Source organism: Myotis nattereri (assembly GCF_964212035.1).
Source record: "Myotis nattereri genome assembly, chromosome: 3".
NCBI lineage: Eukaryota > Metazoa > Chordata > Mammalia > Chiroptera > Vespertilionidae > Myotis > Myotis nattereri.
In genome coordinates this window covers 48,056,278-48,084,036 of record NC_138077.1, presented here as the reverse complement: position 1 = coordinate 48,084,036, position 27,759 = coordinate 48,056,278, and the positions used below count along the sequence as shown (strand labels likewise).

At 41.2% G+C, this 27,759-nt stretch overlaps 1 protein-coding gene across 2 annotated transcripts in view; it reads left to right on the top strand.

The window, feature by feature from the left end:
• P3H2 (prolyl 3-hydroxylase 2) overlaps nt 1–22,299 on the top strand; it is a gene marked incomplete at its 5' end in the record, with an annotated part of 172,482 nt that extends 150,183 nt beyond the window's left edge. For both annotated transcript variants that reach the window (XM_081087028.1, XM_081087027.1), the window contains 7 exons: nt 7,009–7,136; nt 7,693–7,788; nt 8,365–8,515; nt 9,633–9,750; nt 10,652–10,727; nt 15,612–15,752; nt 21,300–22,299. In XM_081087028.1, the coding sequence (XP_080943154.1) occupies nt 7,009–7,136; nt 7,693–7,788; nt 8,365–8,515; nt 9,633–9,750; nt 10,652–10,727; nt 15,612–15,752; nt 21,300–21,392 (803 nt within the window). In that variant the 3' untranslated portion in view covers nt 21,393–22,299. The remainder of the gene's footprint in view (nt 1–7,008; nt 7,137–7,692; nt 7,789–8,364; nt 8,516–9,632; nt 9,751–10,651; nt 10,728–15,611; nt 15,753–21,299) is intronic.
• Nucleotides 22,300–27,759: the final 5,460 nt, after the last annotated feature.

Below are 27,759 nucleotides of genomic sequence, written 5' to 3'. Positions count from 1 at the left end.
CCCTGGGGGGTTCTCAGTCTTTCCTAGCTGCAGACAATCTCTCAGCTGAAAATCCTCTACCTATTCGGGCTGAATGTTACCCGTTTCAGCTGCTCACCCTTATCTGCTCCAGGACAAGGCACAGGACACGTCCGCTTATACCTCCGCCATTTTCCAAAACCCCCTGTTTTATTGATTTTTTACAGAGAGGGAAGGAGAGGGATAGTTAAAAACATCGATGAGAGAGAAACATCGATCAGCTGCCTCCTGCACACCCCCTATTGGGGATGTGCCCACAACCAAGGTACATGCCCTTGACCGGAATCGAACCTGGGACCCTTCAGCCCGCAGGCCGATGCTCTATCCAGTGAGCCAAACCGGTCAGGGCCACAATTCCTTTTAATAATGGCAGCATCTCATGTGAGAAAAGTATCCCTATTTCATAGACAAGAAAAACCAGACTCATAGACATTTGGTGATTTCTCCAAAGTCTCACAGCTCAGAATAGGTTCCAGGCATTTAAGCCCAGGCTTTTGAATCAAAACCCCATTCTCTCTTCTTTACCTGAGGATGGAACACAGAAGTGTCTAGATATCAAAAATAATCCAAATTAAATAATTTTGCAGAATCTCTCATGGAGAGGAAGTACAGTACTACTTTCCCAGAAAGAAGCTTGTCAGCACATTCTTCTAGCAGTCAGTAGTTGGCAAACTCATTAGTCAACAGAGCCAAGTATCGACAGTACAACGATTGAAATTTCTTTTGAGAGCCAAATTTTTTTAAACTTAAACTATATAGGTAGGTACATTGTTATTAATTAGGGTACTCCTAAGGCTTAGGAAGAGCCACACTCAAGGGGCCAAAGAGCCGCATGTGGCTCGCGAGCCGCAGTTTGCTGACCACGGTTCTAGCTGATTTGAAAACTACTGGCTCTCTTCAGCTCATATTTCCCAGCCCTTTCCTTCCTTAGTTTCCAAGTCAGTCTGAGGTAGTAAACAGGATAATATGATCATCTAATCTGACCGGGACCTTAATTTGTAGCCACAAAGCCCAAGCTATTTCATAAGTGCTTCATGGTCAGCCAGAGTTCATGCTGCTATTTAAGCCAAGAAGTCGCCCAGGAAGTACATGACAATAAGCCAGAACTTTGCTGTAAAGGTTTGGGAAACTCCAGAAGAGTTGCCAAATTTCAAAGCATTATTTTTCTGCCTACCCAGGAATCTGATGTCCAGCAACTGATGAGGAGGATTAATGGGAAGAGTTGAATAGAAGACAACACAGGATGGAAAAAGATTATGATTGGCTGGATTACCAAATTCTATCATTTCTGCTTAATTTTCTTAGTTGAATTAGGCCAACGGACCTTACAATGTTCTCTGGGAATCCACTGAAAGCTTTGGGTGCAGTCACTAGAGACCTAAATAGTATCTAAATTAAGAACAGTGGTAGACAGAGGCAAAGTTCCCAACCAGAAAATACTTTCCTATCATAGCCTGGCTGAAAGCAGGTGTCAGGGAGACAAGAAAGGATGCGTGCTTTACAGAGTAGAATGTATTTCAGCTTTTCTCATTTTCCACAAAGACATTGTCATCTACTCTGGTTACCTAACAGTAGTTAGTCATATTCATATTGGACAGATCCCAAGTATTAAGATGGGAGTGGCCCAGGGTGACTCTAGTCTATGGAACATACATGTCAACTTCTAAAAAACATCTGTCACTTATCTATTCTCCTTTCAGCCATCAGTTTTGCAAAGGTCCTGCTTGATAATAATCCCAGAGCCAGTGGGGTATAGTAGGACTAACTTTGGACTTGGAATCAGGAGACCAGGTTTCCTGGATTGCTTCAGTCTTATGTGCTCTTAAATGATGGATAACTAGAGACTCAATCTCCCAGGGCCCTATGCTCCTCATCTGTACAACAAGGATAGCCACTGTTGGAGAGGATGAATGTGAAGTTTTTTTGTAAAATTTAAAGGGTTGTGCTCATATAAGGGCTTGTTAGTCAGCATATCCCTGCCATGCCTTTATGACATTGAGATATTTACGGCAAAATGATTCTTCTTACTATGAGCCACAGACATTGAGCACGAGGGGTGTTTTCCTGGATGATCCCTCCTTATTGCAAATGGAGAGTTGGAGCCAGGCACATACTTTATGAATGAGAGAAGAATTCAGTTGTTAAAATCCCTTTGGGCTGTGGTTAAGAGTTGGCTGAAGCTATCAAATCAGGCCCCAGGAACCACAACTTACTGGACTACATTTTTATTTTATTTTAATGTTTTCCTCTGTCTGATGTGCTACTAGTCATTTGTAGGCTGGCCGGCTTGCATTTTTGAATGGCAGGATTTCTTTTTTTATTTTATTTTTTCCCTTTTGGTTAGTGAGTGGTAGTTAGTTGTTTTTTGGTTAAATGTATATGTGAGAAACCTCTGAATAAAACTGCATTGTGGTGACAGTGTCAGCTGCATATAAGGCAGTTTTCTAGTACAGATTCTGTCTGAACCTGTAGGGTTTACCAGTGATGGCGAACCTATGACACGTGTATCAGAGGTGACATGCGAACTCATTTTTTTGGTTGATTTTTCTTTGATAAATGGCATTTAAATATATAAAATAATTATCAAAAATATAAATCTTTGTTTTACTATGGTTGTAAATATCCAAACATTTCTATATGTGACATGGCACCAGAGTTAAGTTAGGGTTTTTCAAAATGCTGACACGCCGAGCTCAAAAGGTTCGCCATCACTGGACTTGAGGCATTTAAGACTCCATTTGCATTCTGCTCCTTCACTTGATCTATATTGTTACTTGTAGCATTGTTGGGGGAATTGTCAATATCTCAGTAGCTTTCTTTTATCTATCTATTTATTAATCCTTACACGTTTTTATTGGCTTTTAGAGAGAGAGGAAGAAAGAGAAAAACATCTATGTGAGAGAGAAACATCTACCAGTTGCCTCCTGTATGAGTCCTGACCAGGAATTGAACCCACAACCTTTTGGTGCATGGGACGATGCACCGAGCAACTGAGCCACCCAGCCAGGGCTCAGTAGCTTTCTTTTAAATATACTCCATTATGCTTATTAAGATGACTCAGTCAGAATTAATACAATATACTAGTCATATATTACTAATTCAGTAATAATCATCATAGTAATAGTAAATACTTATATGGAGCTTAAGAATAGTAGGCATTTTTCTAAGTGTTTTATTTAGTTTTAGTAACTTTTAAAGTTATACTTTTAAAATAAGTCAAATTATATTTAAAGTAATACACTCTCAATATAGAAAACAAGATAAACATGGCAAAGTACAAACCAGCCTAATTCACTCAACTCTTGGTCTGTCTCCCATTCCTAATTAGAAAACGCAGTTAGTGAACCTATGAGTATCTTGTCTTTCTTGTTGCAAGAAAATGCTTTTATATTTCTAAATGGGAGTGGAATATGCAGTTGACTTTTCCAAATATTTGTGGGATAGCCTCAATTTGGCTATGAATCTCACTCAACTATATAGATTAGAGTAACCTTCCCCAAGCAAACTGTGTTTTATTTTAAGAGGTTCCATGATGGGAGACAAAGTCTACTGTTGTTGATTTTTATTGCTATGAAAAATATTAGCTCAAATATAGCAGCTTCCAATAAAATACATTTACTATTTCTCAGTTTCTTGGGGTCAGGAGTCTGGGGATAACTTAGCTAGGGTCTATTGCTTGAAGACCTTTATAAGCTGGCATCTTTTCTAAGGCTTGACTGAGGAACTATTTTCCCCCAAGTTCAGATGACAGAATTTGGAACTTAAAAGCTTATTTGACTGTGGTTCTCAGTTCCTAGTTGTGTTTGTTTGTTTTGTTTTGTTTAAATATATTTTTATTGATTTCAGAGAGCAAGGGAGAGGGAGATAGAAACATCAATGATAAGAAAGAATCATTGACTGGCTGTCTCCTGCATGCCCCCCACTGGGGATTGAGCCCACAACCCGGGCATAGGCCCTTGACAAAAATCGAACCTGGGACCCTTCAGTCTGCAGGCCAACGCTCTATCCACTCAGCCAAACCAGTTAGGGCCCTAGTTGATTTTTGGCTAGAGGAACCCATCAATTTTTTGCCATATGAGGCTGTCCAATACAGTCACTTGCTGCATCGGATTGCAAGCTGAGAAGGTAACAGACTGAGTCAGCTAGCAAGATAGAAGTTGTAATCTTATGTAAGGCAATCACAGAAATGACATCCCATCACTTTTTTCCATATTCTATTGGTTACAAGCAAGATCCAAGCCCTACCCACACTTGAGGGAAACAAATTACACAGGCCTATGAACACCAGGAGGCAGTGATCATTAGGGTTCATCTTGCAGTCTCTCTGCCATAGGAAGGAAGGAAGGAAGGAAGGAAGGAAGGAAGGAAGGAAGGAAGGAAGGAAGGGTATTGTGCTCAATTAAGGGTGAGCACTACTACATATTGTATTAATACTTAGGATATTCATAATGCATGCTCTACAAAGTCCTCTTAAATTTGGTTTAGCTCACTACTTCCCAAACACATTTGATCAAGAAACTACTTTTCGTGCTCGCTTCGGCAACACATATATTAAAATTGAAATGATACAGAGAAGATTAGTGTGGTCCCTGCGCAAGGATGACACACAAATTTGTGAAGCATTTCATATTAAAAACAAACAAACAAAAAAAGAAACTATTTTTTTCATCCAAAGCTTTTCTGTAGAAAAAAGTTTGAGAAACATTGAACTGTAGAAAAATATATATTTTTATTTTTTTCTATTCACCCAAAAGATTTGTACTGAAACTGGGAGCTTGTACATATATTCCTGAAATACAAGAAATTCTATAATAATAAAGTTTGAGGACAATTTAAAAATATTAAGAGGGACAACTAGTGGGGCATCTGAATAACCACCTTATAGCCAAGTACTCCCATGAGATTTCACACCTCCATGGTATGGGTGCAGTTATCATCACATTTGCAGCAGTTAATAATATTCAATGATTGAAGACTAATAAGAAATAAAATAGTACAAATTTATAAATAATGTATGAGGACCAATTGAAGAACAAAATTTATCATGGTTCACTAAGATTTTGTCATAATTTCAATAGAGAAAAGTTGTGGTAGAATAAATGAGTTATTACACACCAAAAGTACTAGAAGAACGTTGCCTCAAAGAACATTGACCAGATCAGTTAGTAGTATATTCATGAGGAATGTAGCTTTTTTTGTTTCTGTAAAATAACATTGATCATTTCATTAATATAGCTCATTTTAATATATTTGGTTTATGGTCTTGCTTTTACTTAATCTTGTAAATTGGTTTTCTGTATTATAAAACCATGAAAATAAATACTGTTTTCATCATTTTATAACTGCAAATATGGAAATGAAATTATAGTATAAATAATTTGTCAGCACCATATTACTTAGGGAACTTTTTGTTTTAGCAGATAACCATATACTACTCAAGATTAAGAAATACTACCTCATTATTTCAAAGTAAAGTCTTGATTTGTTTTGGGTTTACTTGGGTTCCTAAGTGTCAATCCAGGATCTTCTGTGAATGGCAGACAATTCCTTTAATTGTAGGCTATAGTCATTATTTTATCCTAAGAAGATTAATGAACACTCAGTGCTGCTCCCTAATTTGACTACTCTATTTTAAAGTGATATAGTGGACATCAATTGTCTCTTCTCCCCTCAACTGACATGTTTTGGACCTGCATGCTCAAGACCATTGCTTGGTCACCTCGGGCGGAAGGGAGGAGTTGTGCCCTCCCCACCACTCCCTCTGGGGCGAGTTCTTGTTATTGACAGGTACATGTCAGGTCCCTTAGGAGTACTGTAAAGAGTAGAAAAACAGTGTTTTTCTTTTCTGTTCACTTTTCTGGTGCGAATCCAGATGGTTACACACGGTTACATTTGAAGATTTCCTCACCGTCAGAGGTTTTGTCCTTTAATCCTACTTTCTGTGAGGAAAAGATCTTGTCAGATCTAGATTTTATCATTTCACCACCTAAACATGGCCCAAATGCGTCATTCTCTGAAGAGCCTGTGTGGGGCTAATTTCATAAAGTTGTGGACCCCATCCAGGGAGAGAGAGGTGCCTGCAGGAAACCATCCGATGCAAAGGCAGTGATATAACGATATGTCCATAGAGCAGAGAACAATAAATATTCCAAAAGCAAGACCATATAGAGCAGTGGTTCTCAACCTGTGGGTCGCGACCCCTTTGGGGTTAAACAACCCTTTCACAGGGGTCGCCTAAGATCATCGGAACACACATATATATATATAATTCCATATTGTTTTTGTGATTAATCACTATGCTTTAATTATGTTCAGTTTGTAACAATGAAATTGGAGGTCACCACATGAGGAACTGCATTAAAGGGTCGCGGCATTAGGAAGGTTGAGAACCACTGATATAGAGTCAGGTAGTGGTGGAAAGAAGACTTGGAAGGAGTCGGGTGACGTGGGTGTGACTGTACTTACTGGTGGTGCATTTACTGGATCCTTACCTGGATTTCCTGGTGAAGGCATTGCTCTACATAGCCATGAAACTGATGTTTATGTCACGCCTGGGGACGAGGCATGTCATGGAGTAATTGCATCTGATGTTATAACAATGGTAGGAACCAAAGGCTGTGGAGCCGGGTGGGTCCAGTTGTGGAGAGAATCCTGGAAAGTCTTCCTAGAGGAGAATCCTGTGAGATGCCCAGTCTGCTTTGCTGGATTGTCACTGGAAACAAATAAAAAGATATTTTATCAAATACAAGATACTATGCAAATATAATATATCATCCTGTCATTTTGGAAAAGCCTGGTAGTCACACAGCTGCCCTTTTTTTGAATCCACATTGTGTTTATCAGATTCTGAATTTGTCATTTGTCATAGCAGTCCTAAATATTCATGAGGATACTGTCTCTCCTCAGCTGCACATTGCTAGCTGGTGGGTGTTCTGTGCTTCCCCTTGGTGACGGAGGTAACAGAGAAGACAATGTGCTCTGTCCCTTCAGGTGGCCCTCTGATCTACGAGAACATCACCTTCGTCTACAACTCAGAGCAGCTGAACGGGACTCAGCGGGTCCTCCTGGATAACGTCCTGTCGGAAGATCAGTGCCGGGAGCTGCACAGCGTGGCCAGTGTGAGGACCCCTGGGAGGGTGGGACCTGACTATGCTGGCCTGCTGTGAGCCTGCAAGTGCTTTGGGTCTGGTCTCACCTGGAGCCAGAGAACCAGGCCTGCAATGTCACTTTCTCTGGGAGAAGGACATTGATTGTAGAGGCACTTTCATAGCCTTTGGATTGAGATGATGTTAGTTTTGTCCAGATCTGAATATGGCTAGTGGATCTGGAATAGTTAGCAGCTAAATTCCCAGGACAGACATCATCCAGCATGGGCCCTGTCTACCCTATAAAGTCACCGAGAAATCCCTTTATTTTAATCAATAATAACCAACATTTAATCATTTCTAGTCTACATATCTCTACAAAAAGTGGTGTTTTATAATAAAAATTGAGTGTAAAATTAAAATAAATACTAGCATATCCCTTTTGCTTGGAAAAATGAATGATACCAGGATCCTGGAACAAAATGGGGATGACTTTGGTTCTTAGCTTCCTGGAAATCAAGGCGGAAAGGAAGACCTGATGCGTTCAGAGTTATCATTAAGAAAACATCTTCTTGTATTGTACTTCTAGGGAATCATGATTGTTGGCGATGGATACAGAGGGAAAACTTCACCTCATACACCCAATGAAAAGTTTGAAGGCGCAACTGTCCTGAAAGCTCTCAAAGTAAAGTCTTAACTTGTTTGGGGTGTGGGTTCCTAAGTGTTAATCCAGGACCTTCTGTGAATGGCAGACACAGGAAAGAAAAGAGCCTAGAATACAGTTTCATCAGGACATTTGAAGGGAGCAAGTATGAAATGGCACCTGCATCGCATTAAATCCTTCTTCATTTATCTATTTATCATCTATTTGTCAAACTTAATCTTTTCTAAATTTGTATCTGACTAATCACATACAGCTCCCATCCCCCCTTGCCACCCCTTTCTCAAGGAGCTCATGGTCTAATGGTGAAAGCGTACCCAAATAAGTAATTGTTCCATATTTCAAGAAATGTTGTTAGAGAGGAATGAGGAGAGTGTTAGGAGAGAAAAGGGAGCGATTAGCTCTTCATGTTCTCTCTGTGATTAGGAAGGCTCCTTTCAGTGGTTCATTTTCCTAACCCAAATCCACGAGCGTGTAGCAGTATTTCCACTAACCAGTGCAGAGATGACCATTGCACCTTGGCTGACTGAAACCGAGCATCTGTTTTTCTCCAGCTCTCCAATCAACCCCATGGTATCTAATGTTCTCCTTTCTCCTCAGTTTGGTTATGAAGGCCGAGTCCCACTGAAGAGTGCACGCCTGTTTTATGACATCAGCGAGAAGGCTCGAAAGATTGTAGAATCCTATTTCATGCTGAACTCAACCCTGTATTTTTCCTATACGCACATGGTCTGCCGCACAGCCCTGTCTGGTGAGATTTCAGAGTCTGAACTTGTTCCTTCTACCCACAGAGAGCTGAGAAAGAAAGCAATGCTCAAAAAAAAAAAAAAAATCCATTACAAATGGTTTAGAAGAGTTCTAAATTTCCAAAAACAAAAGAAACTGGATAGCTCTTATTTTCCCTTCCCTCTTTTTCTCCTTTTTTATCCCATAAAGTACCAGCAGACCATAACTGTACCTTTTTCCCCATTTAAATCAACTTCTCCTACTTTCTTGTTTGCACAGAAAAATGTGTTTCTGTTCTCGCTTTTACTTTTCAGGGAACTAGGAACCTAGAAATTAGTCTCCTATGACATCCATAAGCATTGAGTGGTAATGTAGAAGATGAAGGGATTGTTGAAATAAATATTCTTACAAAGTCAGAGACCCCCTCACAACCTGCTGTCTTTATTTCTTCTCTAGACTTTCCCTTACACCCCTTCAGAGTAGGAGGGAATGGATAATGTCACAGGGCAAGACTTTTACACTTGGGACAGTTCAATTGAATCAAATCTTTTTTTTTTTTTTTTTTTTTTACATTTGTATTTCATCCTCCTCCTATTACTGCTCCCCATGAAGTACAACCTGTGAAATGCATGGAATGTCTATTTATAGCAGATAGCTTCTATAGCTGTAGCAGCAGGTGTGACTTGTTCACAGTTTCACATCAGGCTCATATCAAAGCAGGGCCAAAGCAGAGTCTCTTGACTGCTTGCCCAGTGCTCCTTCATCTGTTGTGTTCAGCTTTCTGTATCTTCAGATTTACAAGGCACCAGCAATGCGAGAAGGCAGTCTGATGGTCACTTTTGCTGTAGGAGGTTAACACCCTCCTTTCTTTTTTTTTTTTTTTTTTTAAATATATTTTATTGATTTTTCACAGAGAGGAAGGGAGAGAGATAGAGAGAGTTAGAAACATCGATGAGAGAGAAATATCGATCAGCTGCCTCTTGCACATCCCCCACCGGGGATGTGCCCACAACCCAGGTACATGCCCTTGACCGGAATCGAACCCGGGACCTCTCAGTCCGCAGGCTGACGCTCTTTCCACTGAGCCAAACCGGTTTTGGCAACACCCTCCTTTCATTCTTCCCTGTTCCCTCTTCTGGCAGGTCAACAGGATAGAAGAAATGACCTCAGTCATCCCATCCATGCTGACAACTGCCTGTTGGATCCAGAGGCCAATGAATGTTGGAAGGAGCCTCCTGCTTACACATTCCGGGATTATAGGTAGAGCCAGCACCTGCTGCAAAGCCAAGCTTTTGTCCAACAGTTATCAAAAACCCATGGAAACTAGAAAGCTGATCTTTTTGGCTTGTCATCACATTCATCGCTAGGAAGCAGAGTGTCTCAAATAATCTTTTGAAGCAGCTGTCACAATTGAGAAGTGACTTCATCTCATATTTTAATCTTAAAAATGCATGCATATTTTTCTTATTCTATTCCACAAAATGTCCATTTTGTTTTAATATAAAAATAAAGTATATATATATGATCCCTTAGCATTCACTGAAACATATTCTTTATGCAGAGGGATCTTATCACATCACTTATCTATGTCTGCATTTTATCAATACGAAACCAGACACTCAAGAGGGAAAAATGTTTTCTCTTATTGAAAGATATTTTCGTGTGTAAAGAGAAGAGTCGGGATTTGTAGTCACCATATAGGTAATAGTGTGTTAATTATTATTACTCTGTGCTCTATACAGAAATATTTATTGAGCGCCCTCTATCGGCAAAGCTAAGCTACACTTCTTGGAGCTCTTCAGTTAGGGAAAAAATACCTTCTGTAGAGTTACTAGTATGACAGGGAAGAAGAGAGTTGTAAGTAGTATGAGTAGGTTCAAAGGGCTAGATTAAATCCAGTTAGGTTTTCTCTGAAGGAAGTGAAATGTGAGATGAGCTTTAAACTATAATTAAAAATTAACTAAGTGGAATAAATACTTCAAGGGTATGATCCAAACTACATTTGATTTTACTCTTGATGTTAGGAGGGTCAATTATTTCAATGTCTAGTTCAAAGGAAACTTACCAATCAGAATGGTCAATTCATCAGCAATCTTCAGTATTCTGTGGTAATGATGTTGTAAGCATTAATAGTACAAATGATTCCCCTTTCTTCGTATAGTGCTCTGTTATACATGAATGACGACTTTGAAGGAGGAGAATTCATATTCACTGAAATGGATGCCAAGACTGTGACTGTAAGTAAACCTATTCTTTATTTTTTGTTGTTGTTTAAATATTACAGATGTCTCCCTTTTTCTGCCTCCCCCCCTCCACCCAACCCCTGCCCCTCCCCAAACCTTCCCCATGCTATTATCTGTGTCCATGATAAGTAAACTTATTCTCTAGCATATTTATTCAGCATTTTTATGTCAGTTTTGCCATTTTACAAGGACTGAGACAGTTGGGTTTTAAATATATCTGAGATCAAGAATTCAAGAGGTGCAAAGAATCCCAATCGATTTATGCATCATAAAATGTTAGAAATGTAACCTTCAAAATAGAAATCTTCCTGTCCATTTTAAAGATAGGTAAGTTAAAGAATAGAAATATTAAGGATTTCCTGATCCTCATATAAGTTAAGTTAGACTTGGAAGTAGAACCTCAGCCTTCCGATTATAATCTGGTGGAAGCATAAATATACTAATTCCCAAGTCACCCAAGCTTAGGGCAAGTCAAAGGATACCACAGAGTGACTTTCAAGTAATCCTGTGTTGTACATACTTGGATTGATTATTGGCCATCAGACCCAAGTTATCAGAGCTATTATACATGTGCACATTTATGTGTGTGTATGTATGTATATTGGTGTGAATGTGTGAGTATGTATGATTATGATTGCAAATAAACCTATGCCTGAACATTGATATATACATTCACATATGCACACATTTGTGTGTGTGGTCACATGACATGTTTTGGATGAGATTCCAAACATACCTTCATAGGTGAAAATCAAAAGTTAAATTTAACTGTCATCTTTCTAAGCCAACTGATGCCTTTGGAAAAGCAGACTGGAGAGCACTTACAGACCACCGGGCAGTATGCTCTGGTCTTTCAGCAAAGAGGATACTTATGTAGAAAAACAGGTTTTCCAATTGAGGAGATAATCTATATATATAAAAACGTAATATGCGAATTGTCCCCATGGGAGTTAGACTGGGACACCAATCGCTTGCTATAACATGCGCTGACCACCAGCAGGCAGCACAGAATGAAGGGATGCCCTGGCTGGCAGCTGGCAGTCAGGGAAGGGAGGTCCTGGCTGGCAATTGGAAGGCCCCGGTCAGCCCTGATCGCCGGCCAGACCTAGGGACCCTACCCATACACAAATTTCGTGCACTGGGCCTTGAATTATAAATAGATCATGAGAGATCTCTTTTCTCTATACAAAATATAAATAGTTGAGGCATGCATGTGACAAACTTCAAGGATTTTGCATTATATATGCTATTTCTGCAACATTTTCTTAGTTTTATGATTTTCTCCTCAAATTTTACATATTTTTCTTAATAGTGAAACAGCCATGCATTGGCCAATGTGACTCATTCGGTTGAGTGTCATCTCAAGCACCACTGAAAACTTGCTGGTTGATTCCTAGTCAGGGCACATGCCCAGGTTGAGGGTACAGTCCCTGGTCAGGGTGTGTGCAGGAGGCAACCAATTGATGTTTCTCTCTCACATTGATGTTCCTCTCTCTATCTTTCTCTCTTCCTCTCTCCCTAAAATCAATAACAACATATTTTTTAAAAATAGTGAAACAGTCATTTATCATTAATGACATACTGCTAGACTCGATGGTATTCAAAAACTGTATATTACTGTAAAAGAGGAAATATAAGGATCTGGTTAAAATTGCCAAGGAGCATTGTTTTATTAAGAAATAATATTTAATACAATTTAATATAATAATGTATATTTAAAAGGCTATGGTGCCTACACTTTTTGGTAAAAAGGCTAAATACTAACATGGGAGTAGTGTGATGCTTCATTATCTGGGAAATTAATTCAAGATGGGTGGTCTGGATTGGATTTTTTTTTTTAATATATTTAATTGATTTTTTACAGAGAGGAAGGGAGAGAGATAGAGAGTTAGAAACATCGATGAAAGAAAAACATCGATCAGCTGCCTCCTGCACATCTCCTACTGGGGATATGCCCGCAACCCAGGTACATGCCCTTGACCAGAATCGAACCTGGGACCTTTCAGTCCGCAGGCCGACGCTCTATCCACTGAGCCAAACCGGTTTCGGCGTCTGGGTTGGATTTTAAAGTCACTATACAAAATTCTCATATTTTGAAGAACCTCTGTGCAGAAGGATTTGATTGTTGAGCTCTGCTAACACTGAAACTGAGGCTGAAAAATGCATCTTGCCCAGGTGGTAAGAAAATCAGACTGGTGGTTGAAAAGATTTCTTTGCTTCTACTCCACCTTGTGGCCAGATTTGGAAATGCTCAGTGTTTGAAAGTGTCCAAATCAGTAATTCATTCATTGTTGAATGCAAACTAACTGGAATATATTTTTTTTTGTATTCAGGGCTTTTATTTTATTTTTTATTTTATATATACTTTTAATTTTAATTTGATTTATTGGGATGACATTGGTGAATAAAATTATATAGGTTTCAGGTATACCATACATCATCTGTATATTGTATTGTGTGTTCACCACCCAAAGTTAAATCCCCTTCCATCACCATTTATCCCTCCTTTACCCTCTTCTACCTCCCCCCATCCCCTTTTCACTCTAGTAATCATCATACTGTTGTCTGAGCCTATGGGGGAGGGTGCTGGGTTTTTTTTTTTTATCCCTTTATCTTTTATACCCAACCCCCCAACCTTCTTCCCTCTGATTGCTGTCAGTCTGTTCTTTGTATCTATGAGTCTGCTTTGTTTGTTAATTCATTTTGGTAAGTGAATTAATCGTTGTCCTGTTTTTTAATTATGTGAAAGTAGATAATACTCCACTTTAATGGTTCTATACCTTTAAGAACTTAGCTATTTTTAAAATTACTGACTATAACCATTCTTTCCCCTCAAAAGTAAAAGAAAAACCTGATTTAAACAACGTTTTTATTCAAAATCTCCAAGTTGGGAGTTTTATTTCCCAAATTATTTCTACTTCAGATGAATTTATATGGTAGAGTTCTTATTTTGTAGGTAATCAAAATTCCTAGGTAACTGGTCCCAATAACAAAGAGAAATGGGTAGTTTTCCTTTTCAACTTCCCCTTCTTTGCCCCTGGAGGGACAGACAAAGTAGGGAAATAACCCAGTTTGGGACTACAACAAGGGGTTAATGTCTTTATTTTTGAAAAAATTGAAAATAATATAATGAACTGAATGATGGCTGAAGGTTTATGTTTACTCCAGTCAAAGGCTTCTCTGACATGTTGTCAGCCGTTAGGTGAAAAGCAAAAGACGCTTGCTTTTATTATACTTGGAAGATACATGGTTATTTCAAGAGCAGCATTTATCTGTGAAACATGGGCATTTAGGGATTTGGGTTTCTCTGCGCAAGTTTCCAAAAGATGAAATTTAATGAGTTTCATTTGCTTCATGAAACATTAAAATCACTCTGGAGCTGTGTTCCATAGCATGTTTACAGTCACTTATCTGTGCTTCAGAACGTATTTTCCTACAGAAGCAGAGTCGGGCTTGTCCATTCCTCCAAGAACCTGATATGTAAGATGTGAGGTTGTCTGTATGGTAACGTTAGTCCCAGAGACTTTGTGAGTCCACACACCTGTAGTCAATTCCAACTGCTTCAGGCAGTTGATAGCTTCTTTTCCTAAACCAGTGGTTCTCAACCTTGGCTGCACATTAGAATCACCTGGGAATCTTCTTAAAATCCTGATTTCTGGGCCTCATGCTCCTGAAATTCTGTTTCTTTGTTATGGGGTGGGGTCACACAGAAGTGACGGCAACCTTGTGTGCTGAGTGAGTCCTGACCAGTGCCAGGGAATGAGCAGCCAGAAAACTTGAAACCAGGTCTTCACACCATCCTATGCGATATGCATTGGGTAGTATTTATTTTGCTGGTTTTATGTGGAAATGTACAATAAATTCCTTCTTCAGAAAAATGAAATCAGATAGATACTGGGGGTACCAGTAACTACTAAACTCTCTAGATTGCCATCAGAAAAGTTATCTTGGTAAAGCTATTTAACATAAGCAACTTTCCCTAGCAAAGACAAATCACCCCTCATTATTAAGAAGAATAACTGGGCCCTACCTGATTTGCCTCAGTGGAGAGAGCAGTGATGGCGAACCTTTTGAGCTCGGCGTGTCAGCATTTTGAAAAACCCTAACTTAACTCTGGTGCCGTGTCACGTATAGACATTTTTTGATATTTGCAACCATAGTAAAACAAAGACTTATATTTTTGGTATTTATTTTATATATTTAAATGCCATTTAACAAAGAAAAATCAACCAAAAAAAATGAGTTCACGTGTCACCTCTGACGCGCGTGTCATAGGTTCGCCATCACTGGGCTAGAGCGTCAGCCTGTGGATCACAGGGTCCTGGGTTTGATTGGGGTCAAGGGCCAGTACCTAGGTTGTGGGCTTGACCCCTGGTGAGAGGTGTGCAGGAGGCAGCTGATCAATGATTCTCTCTCATCATTGATGCTTCTATCTCTCTCTCCCTCTCCCTTCCTCTCTGAAATCAATAAAAATATATTTAAATTTTTTAAAAAAAGAAGACTGGAACTGACTCCTTTTCTCTGCTCTTTCCTTGAACACACACACACACACACACACACTCCCCTCGGTCTCAGACATTTTTAAAAATTTTTGACAGTATTACGGATGTCCCCCTTTGTCCTCCTCTACCCAACCCCTGCCCCCCACCTGAGGCCTTCACCTGAATAATTTTATTTTCTGAATTAGTATTATTTTGACCTACCTTTGTTTTACAGATGAGGCAATTGAAATACTCTGTGTCTTCTTCAACTTCAGGGTCCCATTATTCTTTGATTTAACACTTGACCCAAATACTGTCATAGAAGAATAAAGAACAGAGGTTGTAGAGATGTTTGTGACACAGGAATTGAGAGTCTGACTTTCACTTTTTTTCCCAGGCTTCTATCAAACCAAAGTGTGGACGGATGATCAGCTTCTCATCTGGAGGGGAGAACCCGCATGGGGTGAAGGCAGTCACCAAGGGCCAGAGGTGTGCTGTGGCTCTGTGGTTTACCTTGGACCCAATTTATAGAGAATTGGTGAGTGTCCCACCCAGAAAGCCAGTTAGATGCCTCGTAGACCTGCTTCATAAACTGATTTATCTGAAAAGTCCTTTAAGTTCTTGAATAACCCCTCAAAAACCTTAGAGAACATGGGAAACAAACAAAAACCTTTTTTATAGCTGTTACAGAATCCTTTCTCTCGTGTTTCTAACACAGACCATCTTTTATGCAAGAGCAAATTTTCCTGATCATCTAATATTTGTGGTGTGGGTGAGGGGGAAAGGAGAGAGAGGATGAAGGCAATTCTTTTTGTTTTTTTTTTTAAATTATCATTATTGTTGAAAGTATTACAGATGCCCATCTTCCTCCCCATTGGCCCCTTCTAGTCCTCCCCTGCCCCAGGCTTTTACCACACTATTGTCTGTGTTCATGGGTTATGCATATATGCATATAAATTCTTTGATTAATCTCTTCCTACCTACCCACCCTGACTAGCTTTTTTCACTTAGCATAATACTCTCCAGGTCCCTCCATGCTGTCTCAAAGGGTAAGAGATCCTTTCTTTATAGCTGCGTAGTATTCCATGATATAAATGAACCACAGCTTTTTATCCACTCATCTACTGATAGGCACTTGGGCTGTTCCCAGATCTTAGCTATTATAAATTGTGCTACTATGAACATATGGGGGCATATATTCCTTCTGATGTTTCTTAGTATATATTCCTAGAAGTGGCATCACTGAGTCAAATGGCAGTTGAGGAAAGTCCATACTGTTTTCCATGGCGCCTGCACCAGTCTACATTCCCCCCAGCAGTGTACTAAGGTTCCCTTTTCTCTAATCCTCACCAGTACTTTCATTTGTTGATTTGTTGATGGTAGCCATTCTGACAGGTGTGAGGTGATACCTCATTGCCGATGAAGGCAATTTTTAATCACACGCGTTCTAATAAGTGAATGTCTGCAGAAGTTGATATATCAATGATATTTGGCTGTCCTTAAGCTTTATTTAAAAAACAACAACAACAACTGTAGCATCAGAAGAGAGGAACCTCTTTCTACTGGTTACTGGGAAGAATGATTCATTTTCTCAACAAATCATTCAAGGAGCACTGACTAGTTTATGACACATGTAGAAGAGGTAAGGGAACCTGGAAGTTCATTGTTATTTATTATGATTAAATTAAATCCTAAATATTAAAATATTGTTCTTATTATATGGGAAGCAGCTGAGGACACTTAGCCTGGTTAAGAGACCATGATCTTATCCTGTGGATGCCCTTGGGCAGAGGTTATAGGGTCTATCTGTGAAGTTGCAGAGGAATAAATGAAGACCAATGGGTCGAATTTCCTAGAAAAAAAATTGGATTCAACATATTAGAAATAACTTATAAATCGTCACCACTGTTTGTTGAAATCGTCTGCATTGGAAGTAGTGAGTTCCTCATCACAGGATGGCTCCAATCAAAGCCTTAGCAGCTGCTTGGCATGGAGTGCTGAAATTGAAATGGAAATTTCAACTGGACAGCTTCCAAGTCTTCTCTGGCCCCAACTGTAGATGAATTCTATTCTTTAAAATGACATTCCACCTGCCCTAGTTGGTTTGGCTCAGTGAATAGAGCATCGGCCTGTGGACTGAAAGGTCCCAGGTTCGATTCCGGCTTGACCCCCAGTAGGGGGCATGCAGGAGATAGCTGATCAATGGTTCGTTCTTGTCATTGATGTTTCTCTCTTTCCCTCTCCCTTCCTCTCTGAATTCAAAACTATATTTAAAAATTAATAAATAAATAGACATTCCATCCAATTTTCCTCTTTAGATCCCTAAATTGAATCCAATTTAATCAGAAACTGTTTAAAATTAACTGGGTTTCTCATATACTTTTTTGCCATCAAACCTAACTCACCCATATTTTAAGCATTCATTCATATATTTAACTAATGTTTACAGAAGAGCTACTACTGTGCCTGAGAAACTCTGCTAGGTAGGCCCTGGGGAGGGGTGAGGGAGTGGAGACAAAGGGGAACAAAACATAGTACCTGACCAGGAGGAGCTTGGGGAGGTCGACAAGGAAGTAGAAAGTGAGAAGACAGCAGTATGAGTTGTATGGGAATCAAGAAAGGCATAGATAGCCTTAGCTGGTGTGGCGCAGTTGGTTGGATGTTGTCCCATGCACCTAGGGGTTGCTGATTTGATTTCCAGTCAGTGCACATGCCTGGGTAGGTTGCAGGCTCAATGCCCCTTGGTGGGGGCCAGGGGGAAGTACAGGAGGCCGCCTATTGACGTTCCTCTCTCATATCAATGTTTCTCTCTCTCCTTCTCCCTCTCTCTCTCTAAAATTCAATAAAATATTTTTTAAAATATTTTTTAAAGAAAAAGAAAAGCATATTAAAAGTTCAGAAAGAGAAAAAGAAATGGTCCCAACTGAGGGAAAGGAGCACAGAGAGTTCTGAAAACTTCAAGGGACACTGCGCCATCTCCCTCATCTGTGATTAATTCCTTTCTTTCCTGTGCTTCTCCACCTCCAAATGCCAGCCTGCGCCACAGCACTCTGTACTAGGAGCCTAGATAAGCGAGCCGACAGTGAAGATAGCTTGCTGGAAATTGCCTTACTGTTTCCTCTCAGTGTTCAATTCAGCAAACAGTTCATCTGTTTTATTATTCAGCATCTCAGCTCTCTCTTCCAAGGTATTTTCTATCAAAATAAAAGTTTTTACAGAAAATAGCTCCCTTTGCTCCTTCCTAACCAGTAGCACCGGTGCTCCTCTGAAGGGCAAGTACTGGGAAATGTTTCCAGTCGCTGGACAATAGCGACATCTAGTGGCCACAGAAAAAAATGACCAGAGCCTCAAGCCATGTTCTACATTGGAATCAACTGGGGAACTTTAGGAACTCCTGACATCAGGCTGCCCTCCTCAGAAATTCTGATTTAATTGACATGGGGTGTGACCTGGGTATCGGAAGTTTTCAAAGCTGCTCAGGTAATTCTAATGTGCAGCAAAGTTTGAAAGTCCCTGAATTAGGCGCCTCTTCTCAGGTTGAATCCCTGAGCAGACGAAGTCTGTCTGTGAATAAATGACCGGAGCTGGCAACTCCCATGCTCCTTACAGGTTATTTTAAAGGTACTTAGTTCTTACGGAGTATCTCACATCATAAACTCTTAAAGACGCCCAGTATCAGAGGCTTCAGTTCCTGTGTGTAGCGTCCCCGCTGTGGAACTTCTTTCCTTTCAGGAGAGAGAGGATGCAGCAGTCTCCCGGGCAGTCTGGGAGAGGGTTTGGTGTGTACATCTGTTGTTAAGAAGCAGGTTGTCCTTCCCATGTTCACAAAGTGGCATCCAGGCATTTTACTTAGGCATCATGACAGCAATTTAGATTTATGTTATTTAGTGTAGTTGGGCCTTTTAGTTTTATATCCGACGTCATTTTCAATTACAAGTTCTTAAATGAATGGGGCTTTGTTTTCAAGTTGCAAAATAGTTACTTTCATGACATACAGTATAAGGCATTGTGCTAGGGACTATCTACAGGGGATACGGAATAGGTAAGACAGACAAAACTCCTATTTTAAAGGAGCTTCAAGTCAAAGTGGACAGTGAATACATGTGCCTGAGTAATTAAAACACAAGAAGCAGTTCGATAATAGTTATTAAGGGATATAAACAAGAAACCAGGAATGGCTTTATTGAGGAGATGACATTTGACATGAGTCTCAGAGGATGAGCACAGTTTCTTTAGGAAGAGATATTTTTATGGGACTTTTGCATTAATGTACCAGATAGGATGGAGGCCTTGCAAAGTGACAATAGCTTTTTTGGTCACTGGAAATACAGCGGTGAGCAAAATGACAGGATTCCCTGCTTTCATGGAGCTTCCGTTCTAGTGGACAAAGACAACAGATATGTAAAAGAATAAATAATTGAGAGATTTTCAGATAGTGAGAAATGTGTGGAAAAGAGAACAAGATCACTGATTTGAGAGTGATGGGGAAGGGGTGGCACCCTGAGGGCCACTGGGACTGATGAGAGGTGAGTTCCCACCTGCATGACAGGAAGTCAACTCTGATAATGGCCTTGGGAAGAGAATTCTATGCAGAGAACAGGTTACAAAGGCCCAGGGACAAGAGGGAGCTTAAAGTGGTCAAGAAACAAGAAACCCAGTGACTGGAATGTGCTGAGCAAGATGGAGAGTGGTGTGAAAAGAGGCCACAGGGGAGGCAGGGGTCAGACTCAACAACTGGTTAAGGAAGATGAATTGTATTCTAACTGGGGGTGTGGGAGAGAAGCAATGTGCCCTACCTCCTCTACCTCCCCTAGTCCTGGTGAATTAAAGGGTATGAAAGGGTTACAGAATAGCTTTATTTTTTTTAATTTTTATTTATTGATTTGAGAGAAACATCCATTTGCTGCTCCGCTTGTCCAGCCAGCATGTTGTAGGCAAAGGTAGTTAGAGAGAAGGTGAAAAAATGTGGAAGGCTTGAGATGCCATTTGAAGATAGACCAACTGGGTCGGCTATTTGATTGATGTGGATGGTAAGAAAAAGCACAGGATATGATGGAAGCATCCGGGGGTGGGGGGCGGAGCGGGGCATTTAGCTGACACTCGAACTGGGGAATTCTTCTGAGAGTGATGGTTCAGAGACCTTGAGGTGAGTTAGGAGGTTGGAGTGTAAGGTGAAGTGAGAGAGGACAGGTGAGCTGGAAAAGAAAGAATGATGTAAATCAAACAACTCCTTATAAGCACAGCAGGGAGATTGGACCTGGAACTTTAGGCACTGAGAGGCCATGCCAGGGCTGTGTGCAGTGAACAGGAAGATGACATGGTCATGAGTCAAGTGCATGGGTTCTGTTAGAAGCATGTAGGTGTGGGGTGTGGAACAGATAATTTGGAGGTTGCTATAGCAATTGAGTTGAGAGATCATGAAAGCATAAACGGGAGCTGATTTGCCTCCTAAGGCACATTTGACAATGTCCAGAAGCAATTTTGGTTGTCATGACTTGAGGAGAGCTGCTACTGGCCAGGGATGCTGCTAAACACCCCACAACACAGGGGAAAGCCCTCACAGGAAAAAATGATCTGTTCCAAAATGTCAGTAGAGCTGAGGTTGAGAAACCTGGCCTAAGCTAAGGCAACAGTAATGTGCACTGAAAAGAAAGGGGTGGGCACAGGAGGTAGATGAGATCCAAGGATCCATGGTCAGGCTTTTAGGGCACATGGGTGAGCAGGAGCAGGCTCACTGAGGAGGAATAGAGTAGGTCTGTGCAGAAGAAAACAGTGAATTCAGTTTGAAATACTGAACTGTAGAGCTGACCTGGAGATGTCTATAGGACCACAACATAGAAAAGGGAGTCAGCAGTTGAATATAGTAGACTTCTTGGCAAGAGAGAAATTTTGGAAAGTAGATTGACTAAGACACAGGGAGATCAGGAGAAGGCACCATTGCAGGGATGAGATGAGGCTCAATCCTTAACTGGATTTAGCTTCCATTCCATGGACAGATGGATGCCTGAAAGTGTTAGGAAAGCATCTGCCACCAGGACTGACTATGATGCTTGTAACGAAAATGTGCAAATTGTCTTTTTTGCAGGAGCGGATAAAAGCTGACGAAGTGATCGCAATCCTGGATCAAGAACAACAAGGGAAACATGAACTGAACATCAACCCAAAAGATGAGCTATAAAAATGAGAAAGAGTGTTCTATTAGATATTTATTTAAATTGTTAATAATCTTATGAGAACCTTTTTATTTTTGTACAAAGCCATGGTATAAATTAACAGGTTAATACGAGTCATCAGATCTCCCTTCTGTTCCTAAGTATGTTTGCTTTGCCTCACTCAGTCTGTCTGTCTGTCTTGGTTTTTTCATCAGTTCATCTCTCAATGCCCAGTCATCTCCCCTCACCCCTCCCCCCCCCCACACACACACATGCACTTCATTGGCTGCAGATACAAGAGCTAAAGCAGAAAGAGTAAGTCCTTTTGGGGTACACTATGTGTGATGTAGTTCTAAAGCTAGCATGTGTTGCCATTTCAGAAGGCCTTTCTGGCTCTGAGCCTCTCAGCCACCTCCTCTCATGGTGCTGATGGCCATGAGTTTGAGCCTGAGGTGCCCGGTGGTGGCGGCATCTGCACTGCCTCACCTATCACTGGCCGAGGGTCCCCAGGCTCTGAGAAAGAACCACTCTGATAAGTACTGCGAGATGGAGGGGCCCAACCTTTCCAAGGCCTTGGTGGTATTTCCACCGAAGACAAACTTACACTGGAAGCTTCGATCCGTCCTCCACAATGCTCCAGAAAGGACGCCCTGGGAGTCATGCTCTTCTGGAGGTTGCTTAGGGGTTTGAAATAGAATGGATCTTTACCCCAGTGACTTTTAGAAGAAAATCTTGAATCCCATCTGATTCTGAGCATGTCGCCTGAGAGTGGAGTCCACGGGTGAGAAGGAGCATGTTGATCTTGAGAAAAATATATTTCTAATTGATTCTAGTCTTCATCTGCATAGCTTGGTGGTCCCTCCTCTTTGCTACTGTCCAGCATGTGGGCTTGTTCTTGTGACTGGTTGGTTTAATAAAGGGAGCCTTATTTTAATATCTGGCATTTGTTTTTCTTCTCCTAAATATTTGGTTTATCTTCAGGTAATGGTTTTGTGGTCCCACAGGAGCTTTGGAGATGACCCAGGGGCAACGTTGGGCAATGATTAGTTTTGCTGGCAGATGTTCTGTGGTTGCAAGAGCTGGGAGCACTGCTTTTGAAGAAACAGAAATGGGTGTTCATCCAGACAACGTCTGGTCCTTGGTGCCAATTCTGAGACATTATTTGGGATGGGGCTGGGGTGGTTCTAGCCAAGGGGAACCTGCTGCCCTAGACAGTGGGAGGTCATCTGCCTCTCTGATGGACAGTGCTAGAGGCTGTAGCCTTTCAGAAAAGCAGCAAATAATTTTTTTTTTGTAAAACTCACATTGACTTTCCGCCATTTATGATCTGAGTGAGTGATAAGAACATTCATCCTTGAGACTGAACAAATGAGTCATTGTGATTTACGTGCTGTTTCCACCCAACCTTCTAGTTGCATTTCCATCATGGGAGAGTGGAAAGAACATTAGATTATAATCGCAGCGCGATCACACATGCCCTGCTGTGTGACCTGGAGCTACTCTCCTTCCCTTTCTGGGCTCCAGTTTTCTTCGCTATAAGTGATATAATTGGCTGTACTTGTTTCCAGAAGCCTGACTCTAAACAAACAAACAAACAAACAACAACAAGAACTGGTTTTGGAAATATTCACAAATTCAACCGCATTTATTTCTACTAACATTTTGAGACTTGTGTGACTAGGTTCATTATATGTACACTAGAGGCCCCATGCATGAAATTCATGCAAGGGGCTTGGCCCTCACAGCCCTGGCTTCGTCCAGAAGGTCATCTGGACGGTCGTCCAGAAAGTTGCCTGGATCATCATTCTGCTGTTCAGTCTAATTAGCATAATAGCTCTTTATTATATAGGATATGATTTTAAAACTTTAAACCCAATTTTAAGGCCATAAAAGTTTCTGAGCTCTGAAAAGGTAGATTGCTATTTGTTTGCTATCTCTGAGAAGTGTTTGCTGGCACTCAGATCTGCTGATAGGAAGATCTGGGCAAGGATCTGATTTCTGTTTTCTGGCAACAAGGCATCAACAAAGAAAACAGCCCTTGGCTCCTTGCAGTCCCATTTCCTGGGTGCTCTGGGTGCTCTGAGCAAGCAAGGGGCTTCAGCAGGGATTCTGACATTCAGCCCCACAGAAAGTAGGTGAAGGCCTCCATAAATCTACTTTGTGGTAGATCCATATCTCCCACCCTTTGCTGACAACGGAGGAGTTTTTCTTGTTTTGTAGGTTACCGATATTGTTTTACACCTGGGACATCATATATACTGGAAAGCATTTATATTTTTAATCTGCTCCACATCAAACCATACATGATTTCATTCAAATAGTTAGGGAGTGTCGTCGGATGACCTTAAAAAATTGAACTCAAAAATGACAATCCATGTGCTAGAAGAGCCCATTTGAGTTTTTGTAGTTTTTCGAACTACAAAGTGAAGGTGTGAAGGAGGGCTTAGAAGTCACAGTTCAATTCCATGCCTGGGAGGAAACCGAGGCTCAGAGATCGGAAAGACCTGGTGACAGAATTGGAGTGATGGGAGAATGCCTGGCCCAGGAGGCTTATGGACACAGGAATCCTGGCAAAGGGCAACATCCACAAGAAGAAGGGCTGCCTTTTGTAGTTGTCAAAAATGATGCTCGCTCCCCACTCTGTGGACCCGCAGACCTGGGCCTGTCTAGACGGGGTGCCTTTCTCTAGTTTCACTCAACAGTATTCTATGTGCTTGAGGCAGGCCAGGCTATAAAACCCAACTTATCACTTCATGTCAAGGACTCTTAATCTCTACCTCTTGGGGAATTACCATGTGTATAAAAAGCCTGAAGTTTTACAAAGCTTTATTTTCACCTACGTGATTTCATTGCTTGTAACACACAGCTTGTTCACGTGCCCATTTTGCAGATGAGGAGGTGGGGTACAGTGAGATGCGAACCTGTGATTGGTGAGCTTGGAGTGTCCTTGTCTGAGGCAGAAGTACAGTGTTGTGTTTTTTAACAGGAGGGGAGAAAAGGACGAGGGTGGTTTGCTCTCTCGGCCATGCTTCCAAACATATCCAATACTAAATAATACATGACGGGAAAGAAAAATTTGCTGGTTTTATAAAATCTAAACTTTTTCTCCTTTATTTTCCTGCTGAATTATGTGTAAAGGCACATTTGCCCTTCTCCTCTGAGATATAGTGCATATGGGGTACTCAATTCCATCAGATCAGCCCATTTTTTGAGTAAATTCTGTGAGCCAGGCACTGCTTTCGTGAAACTCACAAAAGGGAAGAAGGTTCTTCTCAGGAGCCATCTTCCTCTCCCTCTAGCAGAAAGAATCCAGAACTGAAATTTCCCCTTGAGAAAACACTGAGTGATATTCTTGGATGTGTAACGTGCTGTCTTCAGAGCCCTGAATGTAAATTGTTTGACAAGGAACTTTTAGTTTCATGCGGCCTGTGGATATGGCACTTTTTGGCACTTATTCAGTGGAGGAGAAGTCATGGAATGAGTCAGTACCATTTAATAATACATAGCTATGAATTTTAATTGCAGTCCAAATGCTGAATATTTCACAGAAGAGCCACAGCAAACAACCCCTCACTGACGTCAAGGAAGGAGGTAATGGGGGCCACCTCACCAGTTCCTTATGCCGAAGGATTACCATTCTGAGGTGACTGACAATGGTTCGGCTGAGAAGTGGGAAAACAATTTGAACTCTTGCCACATCCAGAATTCGGGGGAAACAGGAGCCATGTGGCAGAAAACCCTAATGCGTCAGTTAGACTGGGCCCACGTTTATGATTCCCTCTCCAGCTCCTGCCAAGAAGCCTGTGTTGTGAAGTGACCTCCCACAGAATCCCACAGCCCACCCACAAATCCTCTAAGTCCCAGGTAATTCGATGTTTCCAACAGAAGACATCAGGGCTCGTTTTGTTTTGGACCTGGTTGATTTCCTCAAACAAAGAGAGACAAGTAACATCAACCGCTTCTGAGCTCACTGCTGGGCTGAGCTGCGGATTCACACTGTCAGAGCCTCCCCTAGTCCTCCTCCCCCTGGGAAATCACAGTGTTCTCTGTGCCCGCTGCTGACCTCTGAGGCCAGACGATGTCACGTCTGGAACAATCTGATCATTGATTCTGGCTCCACTCTACAATGGATGATGACCTCAGCCATATGAGAAGTTGGCTCAGTGAGTCACCTCTTCCTTCAGCGATCTTGTTAAGGGCCCACAGAAAAATAACCAAACAAGAGGGGGACGTTTCTGCCCCCTCTTTTCCTGACACAGTATTAGGGAGGAAATCTGAATGCTCCCTTCAGTCAAAAGACAGTCACCTTTTCTGGCCACTTGATGTGATACGCCTTTGGGGAGAGGGAAGAAAAGGTGAACAAGACAAGCCTTGCCCTCCCTGTTCTTGGGAGGTCACCACAGAGAAGGTCGAGGGTACCGTAGGGTTGGACAAATTTCTGGTCCTGGCCCCAAGTTGTCTTCTGCTGTGGTAGGGCTGATCATCTGCGTCTCCACTTCAGAAGGGAATTGAATATTATCGTTCCACCAGAGAGCCATTGCCCTTGGCCCCATCAGATGTGATGGCATGGGTCCTGGAAATTCTACCTAGACCCTATTTACACCCTCCTCACTCTTCCCAAGTTGATGTTTTTACCTCTGAATCACTATCTGATGATGGGTGGGGATAGAAATGTGAACCAGGCAAGAAACATTACCTGCTGTGTCTCATCTTTTTCCACTTGTAAATCATATATCCCATTGTTTCAAAGGGTTGTAATCATGGTTGGCATTTATAGAGCTCTTTTAGGGCCTTGAAACACTTGCCATACGTAAGTGGACAATTATCTCGAGACACATCAGTGCAATCTTCATTTTGTACACAGAGAAAAGGAACCGTTGCAGGGAAGGTGGTAAAGCAAAGGTCTGGTCATTCATGAATTAATTCTTCAGACAGTTTTGAAAGGCTACTCAGTAGTGGTTTTAGGGAGGTAGTCAAAGCATGAGTAAGACTTTAACCCTTTTTTATGGAATTCAAAGTAAAGTGGAAAAACATAGATGTAAACAAATGAAAACTATAAAGTGAGGCACGTGCTGTGATAGAAAAGTTGGGGCAGAGGCAAGTACACAAAAGGTCATGTTAGTTCAGAGAGAGGAGCAGCTGGGGACAGGGAAGGCTTACAGAGAAGGTGACAGTTAAGCTGGGTGTCGAGTGCCTGTTCCACCACCCAAAAGCAGATGAGCCAGATGACCTCTCCTTTCACCACAGTGTCCTCAACTGAAAGAGTGTGGAATTTGAACTGGATGATTTCTTGGGTTCAAAAATATTAAGCTTTCAGAAAGTTGGGAAAGTTCATATTAAACTGTTCTTTGGAGGTGGGTGGATTGGGATCTTTTCTATAGATTGGCCTGGGAAGAGCCCTCTCGTGAATCCTGTGAAAACCCAAATTAATACCAGTTTAAAATACAGTTTTATTGTGTTCCCTTGTGAGCAGGTATATGTAAGTGGCTGGGGTGTAGCCACCTGGACCGTGCTTCTTACAGAAAGCAAACAAGCTGAAGAGAACCCCATCACTCAGACTGAAGTCTGTGAGCTCTCCCAGGGGCATTTTCTTCTGCCCGCGAGTCAGAGAAGCTTCACGTGCCCTGGGCCCAGTCTGCTCACTCAAATCCTTACGCATTCATCCCAGAAATGGAAATAATTAAGAGATTCCTGCCAGCTGACAATGCTCAGGTGTGTTGTCTGAAAAGCTAAAGCATCTGGTAAAATCAGTCAAGCTTTTAGTAAAACCAGAACACTGTAATACTTTAGTAAGGACATCACTTCCGGTGTCAAATGGAACAGGTGTCAGAAGCTTTGGGAATGTTTAGATGCAAATCACCCCCCACAGGCATTAATGGGGTCCATTTGCCTCATTTAACACCAGAGAACTGGATGAGACATCATGCAATAAGTGTCCAACACACTTACTATGTGTGTTCTCTGTACCTGCTTTTGGTTTGCTAAACTTTGCAAAAGCCTTTGAAGGTCTTAGGGCCCAAGACTTAGGCAATCATACTGTAAATTCTATACATTTAGAATAAATTATAGAGTTCCCGAGGCTTAGAAGCCAACTTCAAGGCTTCGGTCACCAGAGTAATATTCTGGGCTCTCATGATATTTCCAGTGTGTAGCAATGTTTACTGAACAGACCCCAGTATCTCTATTGCACTTGGAGTTCAGAGTTTCAGGACATGCTTTTCTCACAAATAATATGAATTTGAATTATGCTTCCTTGAAGTTAATATTGATAACTAAATAAAAATTGTTTAGTCGCTTTGTCCCCTCCAGGTCTAAGGAAGAAGTGTGTTTTTAGCAGAATTGCACTGAGTAGTCTTCATTTTCAATTCATTACACAGCTAGCTCCTTAGCTCC